This window comes from Babylonia areolata, chromosome 23 (genome assembly GCF_041734735.1).
Source record: "Babylonia areolata isolate BAREFJ2019XMU chromosome 23, ASM4173473v1, whole genome shotgun sequence".
Lineage (NCBI taxonomy): Eukaryota > Metazoa > Mollusca > Gastropoda > Neogastropoda > Buccinidae > Babylonia > Babylonia areolata.
This window is the reverse complement of record NC_134898.1, coordinates 52961728-52975102: the sequence shown is the minus strand read 5'-3', so window position 1 is coordinate 52975102 and position 13375 is coordinate 52961728. Positions and strand designations below refer to the sequence as shown.

The following is a 13375-nucleotide window of genomic DNA, read 5'->3' as shown; positions in this document are numbered from 1 at the left end:
CATACAGAGAGAGATGAATACAGCCATACAGAGACAGAGATGAATACAGCCATACAGAGACAGATAAATACAGCCATACAGAGACAGAGATAAATAGAGCCATACAGAGACAGATAAATACAGCCATACAGAGACAGAGATAAATACAGCCATACAGAGACAGATAGATACAGCCATACAGAGATAAATACAGCCATACAGCCATACAGAGATAAATACAGCCATACAGAGATAAATACAGCCATACAGAGACAGATAAATACAGCCATACAGAGATAAATACAGCCATACAGAGACAGATATAAATACAGCCATACAGAGATAAATACAGCCATACAGAGACAGATAAATACTGCCATACAGAGATAAATACAGCCATACAGAGACGGATAAACACAGCCAAAGAGACAGATATAAATACAGCCATACAGAGATAAATACAGCCATACAGAGACAGATAAATACTGCCATACAGAGATAAATACAGCCATACAGAGACAGATAAATACAGCCATACAGAGACAGAGATAGATAAATACAGCCATACAGAGATAAATACAGCCATACAGAGACAGATAAATACAGCCATTCAGAGATAAATACAGCCATACAGACTCAGACAGAGATCAGTCCAGTGGAATATGACTTAACTGTGAAACAAACAAAAACAAATCACCAAAAAATACGTCATGAATGGAAAGAATGGGAGAAAATGGGAGAAATAAAGAAAAAGTAAAAAAAGATTTACAACTTGGGATGTATGGTCACATGACTACCATGCTACAATAAGCCAAATCCACCCCCTCCCCCCCTTCCCCCCAAAACAACAACAACAACAACAAACAAACAAAAACCACCAGTCCTACTCTACATTTTGCTTTTTCTTCAGAATTCATTCATGGCCTGGCTTGCAATGGGCAATACAAACACTTCAAGATGACATCAGCGATTCGTGGAGGGGGGGGGGTATGACGTCATCTGGCAAGCCAGGCGTGTGCGAGTGTTTCCTTTGACGTCATTCTCTGCTTGTCATCCACCACCAACAGTTTCCGTAGAAAGTCTGCGCCGTCTGTCACACACACACACACACACACACAATTAACATTCGGGTTTAGTATTTTCAGTCGCTGGAATTATGTGTTCTTCAGTGTGCATGCGTACGTGTGTGTGTGCGCGTGCGTGTGTGTTCTTTAGTGTGACGTCCAAAAACTCCAAATATAAAGGAACCAGAACATAATACAATCTAAGCTGCAAATTTGCGGCAAATTTTGAAAAAATCAAAGCAAATGTCCAACAGGGTTGTGAAGAATTTTTAACGATAACAAATTGTCAACGTCTTCATACGTTCTTCTGGAAAGCTAGTTACAATTAAAGGGCTTCACATTCAAAACGTATTTGTGTATATGGAAGTCATGCAGACACAGACATAGACAAACACACACGTGCGTGCGCGTGTACACACACGCACACACACACACACACACACACACACACACACACACCCGTAAAACAGTACAACACAATACAATGTTCTCTCTCTCTCTCTCTCTCTCTCTCTCTCTCTCACGCACACACACACACACACACACACACACACACACGCCCGCAGGCGCACACACATGATAACACACACATACAGTACAGTGCAGTACAGTACTGTACAGAACACTACACAACACTACACTGTACTGCACTGCACTACAATGCATAACAGATATGCAACAAACATGCAGTTTCACAGATACGAAAACACAATCAAATACACATAAACGTACATGAGCCCCAACACACACACACTCACACACACACACACACACACACACACACACACACACACTGTCAACCCATAAGGGGTTGCCCATGATCCCCCCGCACCTTCCCACACTAACACCCCGACAACACAAAACACAGACATAGATAATTCAGCTCAATTCTTTACTGTTGTACACTGGTCCAGACACACAAATGTAAACACTTAACTACAGCAACACTCTTTGGTTACACCATAGCAGCATGACCACGACACAGTAAGCCCTAGTAACGGCAGCACAGATCTACGCGAAAAAAAATGTCAGTTCACTTGAACCTAAATCAAGTTCATCTGTTGAAGGCCAGCATCACTGAACTGGCTTTAGTCGTACGCCCGCAGAATCGGAGAGGGTGGAACGGGATGAGGGACTGTGGGTGAGGGCGTTGGAAAATATGAGGGTCGGGGAAAGGAGTGGGAGTGAGGGAGTTTGGAACGGACAGGGATGAAGTGGAATGATGAAAATGCGAATCCTGGAGTCCCGTCGGGGTGGCAGTCAGGGGGAACCCACAGGAACAAATCACAGGGAACAAATCTGTAACAAGACTCCCATATCTCTGTAGATGATGCTCTAACATTATGAAGGAGTACCCCCCCCACCCCCTTCCTTCCTGGAGTGATACGGAATGCACTAAGTAAGGGAATAATTGGTTATCTTATTATATACAGTCAATTTCACACAATGCTACGAACGCCAAAAGTACATGAAATGTTTATGATTTATCCAGCAACGAAGGAGTTAAACTCGCATGCAATCCGAAAGAGACATTTACCCCAAATGACAAAAATGTCGGTATCTATCCTTGTAGTTTCAAACTACCGAAACAAAACTCAATGAGCCAACATTGCAATCTACCAATCACATTTCAAACACCACACAAACGTTTTGGAAATCTTAGGCTGCAGCTGGACACAGTTCACAAAGGAAATAAATCGGAAACAACTCGAGCTGAATACATAGCAAAACAACCCTAAACACAACCTTATCAATTATCCCAAAATATTTAGAAATAAAAGAATACTAGATTTAAAAGATGTTTGATAAAACACCTTCCTTAACATTATACACACCCAAAACCAACATATGTCAAGTTACAACGCTAACACCACGAGGACAAACTATACAACTCCCCCCTCACCTGTCACCAGGAATCAGGCACACCACTGGCCCAGGAGAGAACACAGAACACAGACCCACACAGAGGCAGAAGGGGGTCACACAAGAATCGAACCCCACGACTGTCCAAGAGGGCACCCAACAGCTCGCTTGCTGGATCGGCGACCCTTCTCCTTCCAAAGCTCGGCACCAAAGGAAAAGCAAAACCCTTCCTTCACAACGACGTTAACTCAGAACTCATCTTAAGAGTTCAAAATGAGAAGGACTAAGGACATGTCAGACACACATCACAACAGATTCACGTGCTTCAGTTCGGAACAGAATTGAGCACATAAGAGAACGATAGAACACAAAAAAAAGGGGGGAGAGAGAAGGAGGGAGAAAGGGAGAGGGAAAAGGAGAGGGAAAAGGAGAGGAGGGGAAGGGAGAGGGAAAAGGAGAGGAGGGGAAGGGAGACGAACACACGAACACACGCACAAATAATGCCACGAGCCGTGACACACATTACCCTGCACCCCCCCACGCCCCCCACCCACCCACCCACCCCCAATCCCACCCCCCTCCTTCACACACTCATTTCTAGGCTACGTATCGCAGCTTCCACGGCACACACACACACACACACACACACACACAGGCACACTTACTTGTACAAGCACACACACATACGCCCATATCCTCCACCCCCCCACCCCCCCACCACCACCCACATATATACAAATATATATATATGCACACCCGCATGTGTGTGTATGTGTGATTGTGTGTCTGCATGTTTTACATTTATTTGCTTATTTACCATCATTGTTGTCTTTTTTATTTATTCATTTTATTTTATTTTATTGACTCACTTGTGTAAACAAAGTGAGTCTATGTTTTAACCCGGTGTTCGGTTGTCTGTGTGTGTGTGTGTGTGTGTGTGTGTGTGTGTGTGTGTGTGTCAGTGTGTCCGTGGTAAACTTTAACATTGACATTTTCTCTGCAAATACTTTGTCAGTTGACACCAAATTAGGCATAAAAATAGGAAAAATTCAGTTCTTTCCAGTCATCTTGTTTAAAACAATATTGCACCTCTGGGATAGGCACAAAAAAATTTAAAAAGAAGTCAAATTATATGCAAACTGCATTTACTGGTATATTTATATTTTTTATTCTCTAAACTTGGCACTTTGATCTGATATTCTGACACAACAACAAGAGCAGTCATTGTTATCATTTTTTGTTCAAACAGGAACTTCTTTTGCTAAACAAGGAAGCTATATTTCTGATGCATGTCTTTTCTGCAGATAATAAAAAAGGGAAATTAATCTGTAATTAATGCTTGGGGGATTAATTTGCATGTCTTTGGTGCAGATAGTAAAAAAGGGAATTTAATCTGTAATTAATGCTAGGGGGATTAATTTGCTTCAAACTGATCTTTCTCATCTTAGACATTACATTTTGAAATTATACTCAATACATAAAAAGCTTGTGTGTTTTACTCTCAGTGTACAGGGCTTTCACTATGTTCAATCGCCTAAGTGGTCTTTTTCGGAAAATACTAAAATCAATAGGATGAGAGGACTTTATAGATCCATTGGATCCACGTTTTTAAGCTCAGTAAACACACACACACACACACACACACACCACAACTAGAACAAGGTACAACCTATCATGCACGGACTTTCACACGTCTCACATGAGAGTGCGCGCGCGTGCGCGCACACACACACACACACACACACACACACAGAGTTCTCAAGAATTAAAAGGTGGATTGAACGTGGAATAAAAGTCTTCAGAGCTCTGGATTTCAACTTAAAAGTTCTGCAGCGTCGTCCTGATGGCAATAGCTCATAATACTTTGCTAAAATATGGGTGTCGTCAGTTGCTATCTGCCTGCTTTTTTTAACCACTCGACTTTGCATACTAGCTTGTTTCACTCCCACAATTTTACTGCATACACTCATGACATCGTTCAAACCACGCTTACTCCTCACTCCCAAACTTCCATACCAGCACATAAATGAAACTGTGTGCACGGACTCGATACAACATCGATATTAACTTTGAAGAATATTTGAATTTATACCAACATTTCTAAGCTTCTGTAAACAAAAATTCTAGATTGGCATTTCTTATGAATGGAATCAACATTTCTGTCAAAAGTCAGCTTATTGTCTAAGATGGTCCCTAAATAAATATTTGCAGGAAATGTATCGAAGAGACCACCATGCAACTTGTCATTTCCCTCCTGTCATTACTGCTGCAGCAGCAGCAGCAGCCACTACTCTACTACCACGTTGTTCGCCTGCTCATGCTTTAAATATGTCAGATTTTCTTGGTAGTTCGGTAAGCCTATTCCCACGTGTATACTTACATTGCCTACCAGCAATCCAGGTCTTGTAATTGAGCAAGTCGCGTAATTGTTGTGCAAGATGTGCACGTCACATCAACACGAGCGATATCGATGGGTCTGGGTCCCCTGTCTCAATACGTATCTGATCAAGAGTGCGTCACCCAAGTTTGCGCCCACTCCATCTAGATACCTGTCGCCTCTGTGCTCACCGCCTGTTCCCTTATTATATAATCCCTGCTCTCTACACCACCCTCTCTCTCTCTCTCTCTCTCTCTCTCTCCGGAAAAAAACGTAAGAATGAAGAAGAAGGGGACGAGGAGTAGTAAGAGGAGGAGCAGAAGAAAAGGAGGAGGTGGAGGGGAAAGAAGAAGAAGAGGAAAAGGATCAAGAAGAAGGGGGAGGAGGAGAAGAAGAAGGAGGAGGAGGAAGAGGTGGAGAAGGAGGGGGAGGAGAAGAAGAAGAAGAAGAAGAAAAGGATCAGGAAGAAGGAGGAGTAGGAGGAGGAGAAAAGGAGGTGGAGGGGAAAGAAGAAGAAGAAGCAGAAGAAGAAGAAGGAGGAGGAGGAGGAGGAGGAGGAGAAGAAGAAGAAGAAGATATTCATTGACCCTCTCCACTGTTTGACCATCAATAACAAGGTTAGCTACAGGCAAGGGGTCTTTCCGAAAATCTATTAACATTTCTTTTGTTTTCAATACGTTGAGATCCAGATAGTTTTTCTCACACCAAGAACAGAACTTTTTAATTTCACTGAAATAAATAGCATCAGAGTTGGACAGATCTTCAATTGTTGAATCATCAGAATATTTTATGACAGGAGTTTCACTCCGTGTCTCTGCATTCATTTGTGTACAGTGTAAAAAGAACAGGGGACAGCACTGTACCTTGGGCTGCACCAGTAGAAGTAGATTTTAGAGAAGAGTGGGCAGAATGAAAGCGAAGTTCTATTGAGAAGAAAACTTACTATCCAAAGAGTAAGCTTCGGATCAACATCCATGCCTAGCAGTTTGAGGGCAAGGAGATGAGGTTGTATTGTGTTAAAAGCAGAAGAGAAGTTAACAAAAAGGATACGAACAAAAGATCCCGTGTTATTCAAATGAAGGAAAGCATTATGAAGGAGAGTTAGGATAGCATCGTCAGTACTTCTGTGTGCTTTATAAGCAAACTGAAGAGAGTCAAGCTGCTGTTCAGTGAAAGAAAGAAGATGGCGGAGAATAATTTTTTCAAAGCATTTCATCACTACTGAAGTCAGGGCAACAGGACGGTAATCATTTAGTGCATGTCACATGTTCCCCTGCCTGAGCGGAAGACGCACTGTGCTCCAGGGATGACTGTGTTGGAGACATGGTCAACCAGTCTGTTCAGTATGATGCGGGCGAAGATCTTGCCGGCGATGCAGAGGAGAGAGATTCCACGGTGGTTATCGCAGGATGTTTTGTCTCCCTTCCGTTTGTAAATGTGGACAATAGAAGCATCCTTGAAATCCTGGGGAACCTCCCCTCTCTCCCAGATAGACTGGAACAGGGCAGTCAGCTTGTCTGTCAGCACCTCGCCTCCATACTTGTAGATGTCAGCCTGGATTCCATCCGCTCCTGGTGCTTTTCCTGACGTTGTCAGCTTCAGGGCCTTCTGGGTCTCGACCTTGGTGGGAGGGGCAGCTAGCGAGTCATTGACTGGTAGCTGTGGGAGGGCTGCAATTGTCTCGTCAGATACGGACGAGTCCCTGTTGAGGAGGGTGTTGAAGTGCTCTGCCCAGCGGGCAAGGATGTCTTTCTTGTCTGTCATGAGGGTGGTCTGGTCCGAGGCTCGGAAAGGGGTTGATCCTGTGACTCTCGGCCCATACACAGCTCGGAGACCATCATGGGAGGTCTTCATGTCGTGAGCATCAGCAGCGGACTGAAGCTCTTCGGACTTTCTATCCCACCAGGTGTTCTTCATCTCACGCAGCCTCTTCTGTACGAGTTGCTCGGTTTGCAAGAACTGGTTCTCCTTCCTCTGGCAGTCTTTATCGGAAATGTGATCCTGATGCCGTATATGCAGTGTGTTCAGGAGCTTGGAGATTCCAGAGTCGTTCTCGTCAAACCAGTCTTTGTGGCTCCTCTGTACAAATCCGAGCGTGTCAGCTGCTGCTGTGTACACAGCATCTCAAAAGGTGCTCCATACCTCTTCTACATCAGTCGATGCAGGAATTTCTTGGAGAGCTGCTTGGATTTGCTGCTGCATCATGTCCTTGGTGATAGGGAGGCAGTGGGTGTTCAGCTTCCTAGGGGGTTTCTGCCTGGCTGGTTGGAGCTTGTGTGCAAGTCTGATGTTCATCTTGCTGCATACCAGGCGATGGTCCGACCAACAGACTGCTCCTCTCATGCAGCGTGTAATGGAAACATCACCTCTGTCCCTCTGCCGGACAATCACGTAGTCCAGCATGTGCCACTGCTTGGAGCGGGGGTGCATCCATGTGTTCTTGTACTTGTCCGCTTTGTGGAAGAGGGTGTTGGTGATGGTCAGTCCATGCTGTGCACAGAGTGAGAGCAAAAGCAGTCCGTTGGAGCTGCACTTGCCAGTGCCGTGCTGTCCTAGGACTTTTGGCCACGAGGAGAAGTCCACGCCGACTCGGGCATTGAAATCCCCAAGGATGATCAGCCTGTCCTTTCTGTCTACCACTGAAATGGTGCGGCTGAGCTCCTCATAGAAAGCTTCTTTGATGTCATCAGGGTTGGTCATCGTCGGGGCATAGCAGCTGATGACTGTGGCGAAGCGATCCTTGGAAAGCTTCAGACGCAGGGTCATCAGCCTGTCGTTTATCCCACGTGGAAGGCTGTCAAGCTGTCGTGCAAGTTTGGTTCGTATGGCAAAGCCCATGCCTGAGGTTCTTGGGATGCCATCTGGCTTCCCAGTGCAGTAGAAGGTGTAGCCCCCTCCAACTTCCCCCAGCTGGGTTTCACCCGCAGATCTGGTTTCGCTCAGGGCTGCTATGTCCACCTGGTAGCGATCAAGCATTCTAGCAATGAGCGCTGTGCGTCTTTCTGGTCTGTCGTCTCTGTCTAAAAGGGTGCGAACATTCCAGGCACCCAGAGTCAGGGCATGACTCCTGGTTCTTTTCTTTTGTTGTTTTCGACCACTAGTGTTGGATGTCCAAGTAGGTGCGGTTTCCTACTAGGTACTAGGTGAGGCTGGCTTGATTGAGGCAGGATCCTTTTATCTCCCCTTCCCCATGTGGGGAGAGCAGTGCTGTCCCTAAAAAGGGCTGCTCTGACACTGTGGGAGGATACGGGCACCGCATCTGTCCCAGTCTGCGGCGGACGACCATCACCCCACAGCCGCCTATGTGCAGAGTCGTGACTAGGAACTGCCTGTCCCCGTTACCACTTCTCCATCGCCACAGGACTTGGGAAAGCTGGGTGTTGAAGGGCTAGCTCGTCGTTCCAACATTAGCCTGACCAGCACAGGTGACTTTTTTTTTTTTAGTGAGGAGGAGTTGTGCAGTCCCTTCCCCACTCTCTCGCCTACCGACGCTCACAGTCCCACAGGTGCAGATACTGCCACGTGTAGAACGGCCTCGGTAGGTGCAGGTTTTTTCTTCAGAGCTCCGTCTCCTAGGGGGACTTCCAGCCAAGGATAAGAGCTCCCCCTGCCCTTTGGTCATCCTCTCCCGCCTTCACAGCCGTTGGGAAAGGTTTCCTCCTCCGCCTGGTCCGTCGTTGGGAGACTTCACATGCGGCAGGTAGTACTGGGTTACATAGTACCAGTAGCAAGGGCTAAGCCCCTGACCTGACTCAGTCACGTATCATCAAGGGTATTAACTCTCGTACTTTGTTATTTTTAACCGACAAAGAATAGTGGTGATTCCGATTGATTTTGTTGATATTTTTAAGGCAGTTTGGGGCATAATCCAGTAAGTGATGAGGCGTTCACAAATCATTCTCTGAATAAACATTTAAAGCCTGTGACACAAACATCGCTTCCTGGGAAACTGATGCCCTTGACCGCTGTCGCTGGAGGATGCTGTGCTCTAGTGGCATAAAGACGTTTGAAAACAAGAGAACGCTGGCCGAAGGAAGCAGGGCTCAACTTCTGGAGACGTTTTCCTTTGCAACACCTGTGGGAAGTGCTGCGCATCCAGAATCGGCCTCTTCTCCCATATGAGGACACGCACCGACAGATAAGCCTGCCTGCCTACTCATCCGTCGGACCGACGGGAGACTCCATCATCATGATACGTGAAAACTTCCAGTCTTGACTTTTATCAAAATTAAGTCCTTTTCACTTCATACGACGTTTAGAAGTACTCGTTCTTGGCTCTCATGTTATCAGTCTAACAAAATACTCAATTTTCATACCAACTTTAAAACTATAAAATTAGATGGTAAAATGGGGCGTCATTTATCCGGAGACTGATGTGTGTCATGCATGTAGCAGACGATGCTTGTTACACACTGTTCGACAACACATGAAGGTGGTAGAGAAGGGAAAGAAGAAGAAGAAAAAGAAGAAGAACGGCTTAGACAGCAACCACTGATGAAGTCAGTCAGCCATCCATCCTCAAAACTGACCAGTCTGACAACTCCCCACTGGCTCAGTTTCTGCATCAGCGACAGACTACCCCTGCACTAAGAAAACACGACACCAGACTAGACTACCCAGTGTCACACGCCTTTGAAACACAGCCATCCTGAACAACAGATCCTGTCAACTTGATATCATCTTTATAATCAAGATCAGAACATGTGTGGGTTGAATCAATATTATTCATATCATACAATTTAATATAGATCTGAATACTATGACATGTCTTGTGAATCTGAACTTTGATATCGAATTTCATCAAACTCACACACACACACACACACACACACACACACACACGTAGAGTCTATAGTGACATTACAGTAATACAATTTGTTATAATATTATGTTGTTTGTGTGCCCATGTTTGGAGCTCAAAATAGATTCAAATGTGGAATGTATTTACTGAATTAGATGTGTACAGCAGAGAGAGAGAGATAACAAGAGAAAATTCTTTATTTATGAGGATAATAGATATATGATAAATGAAAGTTGTTTGTTGTGTTGATGTGTGTGTGTGTGTGTGTGTGTGTGTGTGTGTGTGTGTGTGTGTGTGTGTGTGTGTTTTAGGCTCTGTAACAATGATATAGTATGACTGATAGCAGTCTACATAAATGATTCTGGACTGCTGGGAAACAGACCTTGGCTTGACTGATCTATTCCAGGGGTTTGAACCATTGGCAATAATATTAATTGCCTTGAAAATGTTCAGTATTGTGCAGAATACTTTGGTTTAGTATGTGCTAGTGTGGGGTGGGAGAAAAGTGGGATTTGTTCCAGTATAGTGACATTACTGTAATACAATTTGTAATATTATGTAGTTTGTGTACAGATGTTTTGATCACAAAATAGGTTCAAATGTGGAATGTATTTACTAAATTAGATGTGTTTGAGAGAGAGAGAGATAGAGAGAGAGAGAGAGAGAGAGAGAGAGAGAGAGATTACAAGAGAAAATTCTTTATTCATGAAGATAATAGATATATGATAAATGAAAGTTATTTGTTGTGTTCATATATATGTCTCTCTCTCTCTCTCTCTCTCTCTCTCTCTCTCTCTGTGTGTGTGTGTGTGTGTGTGTGTGTGTGTGTGTGTGTGTGTGTGTGTGTTAGGCTCTGTAACAATGATATAGTATGACTGATAGCAGTCTCCATAACTGATTTTAGACTGCTGGGAAACAGACCTTGGCCTGACTGATCCACTCCATAGGTTTGAACCATTGGCAATTAATATTAATTGCCTTGAAAATGTTCAGTATTGTGCAAACTACTTTGCTGTAGTATGTGCTAGTGTGGGGTGGGAGAAAAGTGGGATTTGTTCCAGTATAGTGACATTACTGTAATACAGTTTGTAATATGTATTTGTGTACACTTGTTTTGCACAAAACAGATTCAAATGTGGAATCATTTACTGAATTAGAGGTGCATGAGAGAGAGAGAGAGATTACAAGAAAAAAATCTTTATACATGAGGAAACATAGATATTTATTAAATGAAAGAGTTGTTTGTTGTGTTCACATGTGAATATCTGTGTGTGTCTATGTGTGCGTGTGTGTCTGGTTCTGTAACAATAATAATTTATAGTATGACTGATGGCAGTTTACATAACTGATTTCAGACTGCTGGGAAACATACCCTGGCCTGAGAGATCCATTCCGGGGGTTGAACCATCTTGTGTATGGAATGTAACTGAACTTTATTTCTTATATGAAGTTGAATCCTTTTTCACTTAAACAAAAAGCAAATTTGAGTTTGAACAATCATTTGAAACAAACAGGTATGCACATTGTTAATATCTATATTTATTTTTTTCACACTGTATTACACTTTTTCTCAACAATTATAAACTTATAAATCAGTAATTAACAGTTTTTGTTTTTCATACAAAGTAAGAAGCTCACTGTTCAGTTACATCTTATGTATTTATATAAAATTAACTGAACTATATTTATCATTTGAATTTTGACTTTCATGTCATTATATATATATATATATATATATATATACATATATATATTGGGTCTTACTGAATCAGGGTTATCACAAAAATCTGTGATATGATGAAAATGTGTTGTGAATGTCATTTTTCTAATACTAATTGTAATCATAAAGCAGACAGGCACATTGTTAATACCCATATTGAGTTTTTTCACATTGTATTAATTGCTTTCTCTATGATTAAGCTTATAATGTATTACAGAGTAGTTTAACAAAAAGTTCAGTTACATCTTATATATTTATACATGTATAAAATGTAACTTAACTTTATTACCTATCTTGCGTGTGTCTGTGTGTGTATGTATGTTGGTCACACTTCGGTGCATTTCCTCTTTCATTTGAACAAAAGCAAGTGTGAGTTGGAAATTATTTTTTTCCCTTGTGACTTTAATTTTGAAAAAAAATAAGTGAAAAAAAGAAGAAAAAAAAAAGTGAAATCCAACACAACTTTGTGTGGTCTATATTTCTATGTTGGGAGGTGCACATGACTTATGTTTTGCAATTGATTTTTTGTGTGTTTTGATTCAATTGTTGCAGTAAGCGCATGTCACAAGTGAGTCTTGAAGGCCTTGCCTCTCTTGTTTTATTTTATTTTATTTATGTATCTATGTATCTTCTTTTTTTTTAATTATTATTATTATTATCTTTTATTTTATTTTATTTTTTGCACGCTTACGGTTGACTTCATCAAGATTTTGCACTATATAAATATTACCATTATTAGTAGTAGTTCTTTTTTTTATGTATTTATCCATTTTTTATTTATTTATTTATTTACTTGTTGTTTTTTTTATTTCTGATGCAACAAGAGCAGTCATTGGTATCATTTTTTGTTCAAACAGGAACTTCTTTTGCTAAACATGGAAGTTTTATTTCTGGTGCATGTCTTTGGTGTAGATAGTAAAAAAAAAAAAAGGGGTGGGGGTGGGGGGGGGGAATTTAATCTGTAATTAATGCTAGGGGGATTAATTTGCTTTAAACTGATCTTTCTCATCTTAGACATTACATTTTGAAATTATACTCAATACATAAAAAGCTTGTGTGTTTTACTCTCGGTGTACAGGGCTTTCACTATGTTCAATCGCCCAAGTGGTCTTTTTCGGAAAATACTAAAATCAATAGGATGAGAGGACTATAGATCTATTGGCTGAGCCCTGAAGGTCATGGGCAAAAGTCAATTGCGTACACATTATTTATACATATTCAAAGCGCGTGCTCATATTCTTCGCGAACGCGAACGACGCCATTTCGTTTCAAGTTGTTGACCTGCCCGTTCAATCCTATATTCAATCGACAATACACGATAACATGTGATGGAAAGTTGGAGAAGGAGACCGTTAAATATTTATTCAGAGAAAGATTTGTGAACGCCTCATCACTTACTGGATTATGCCCCAAACTGCCATAAAAATATCCATAGAATCAGTCGGAATTCACAGTTAAAAATAATAAACCATGAGAGTTAATACCCTTGAATTGATGAAAGCAAAAATTTCCAGTCTTGACTTTTCTCAAAATGAAGTTTTTTTCACTTCATACGACGTTTAGAAGTACTT

At 42.1% G+C, this 13375-nt stretch overlaps 1 protein-coding gene across 3 annotated transcripts in view; it reads right to left on the bottom strand.

Moving 5' to 3' along the window:
• LOC143297791 (calcium/calmodulin-dependent protein kinase type 1-like) overlaps positions 1–13375 on the bottom strand; it is a 62049-nt gene that overhangs the window by 1837 nt on the left and 46837 nt on the right. For all 3 annotated transcript variants that reach the window (XM_076610283.1, XM_076610284.1, XM_076610285.1), the window contains exon 8: positions 1–1069. This exon is cut by the window's left edge and continues 1837 nt beyond it. In XM_076610283.1, coding sequence (XP_076466398.1) covers positions 975–1069 — 95 coding nt within the window. In that variant the 3' untranslated portion in view covers positions 1–974. The remainder of the gene's footprint in view (positions 1070–13375) is intronic.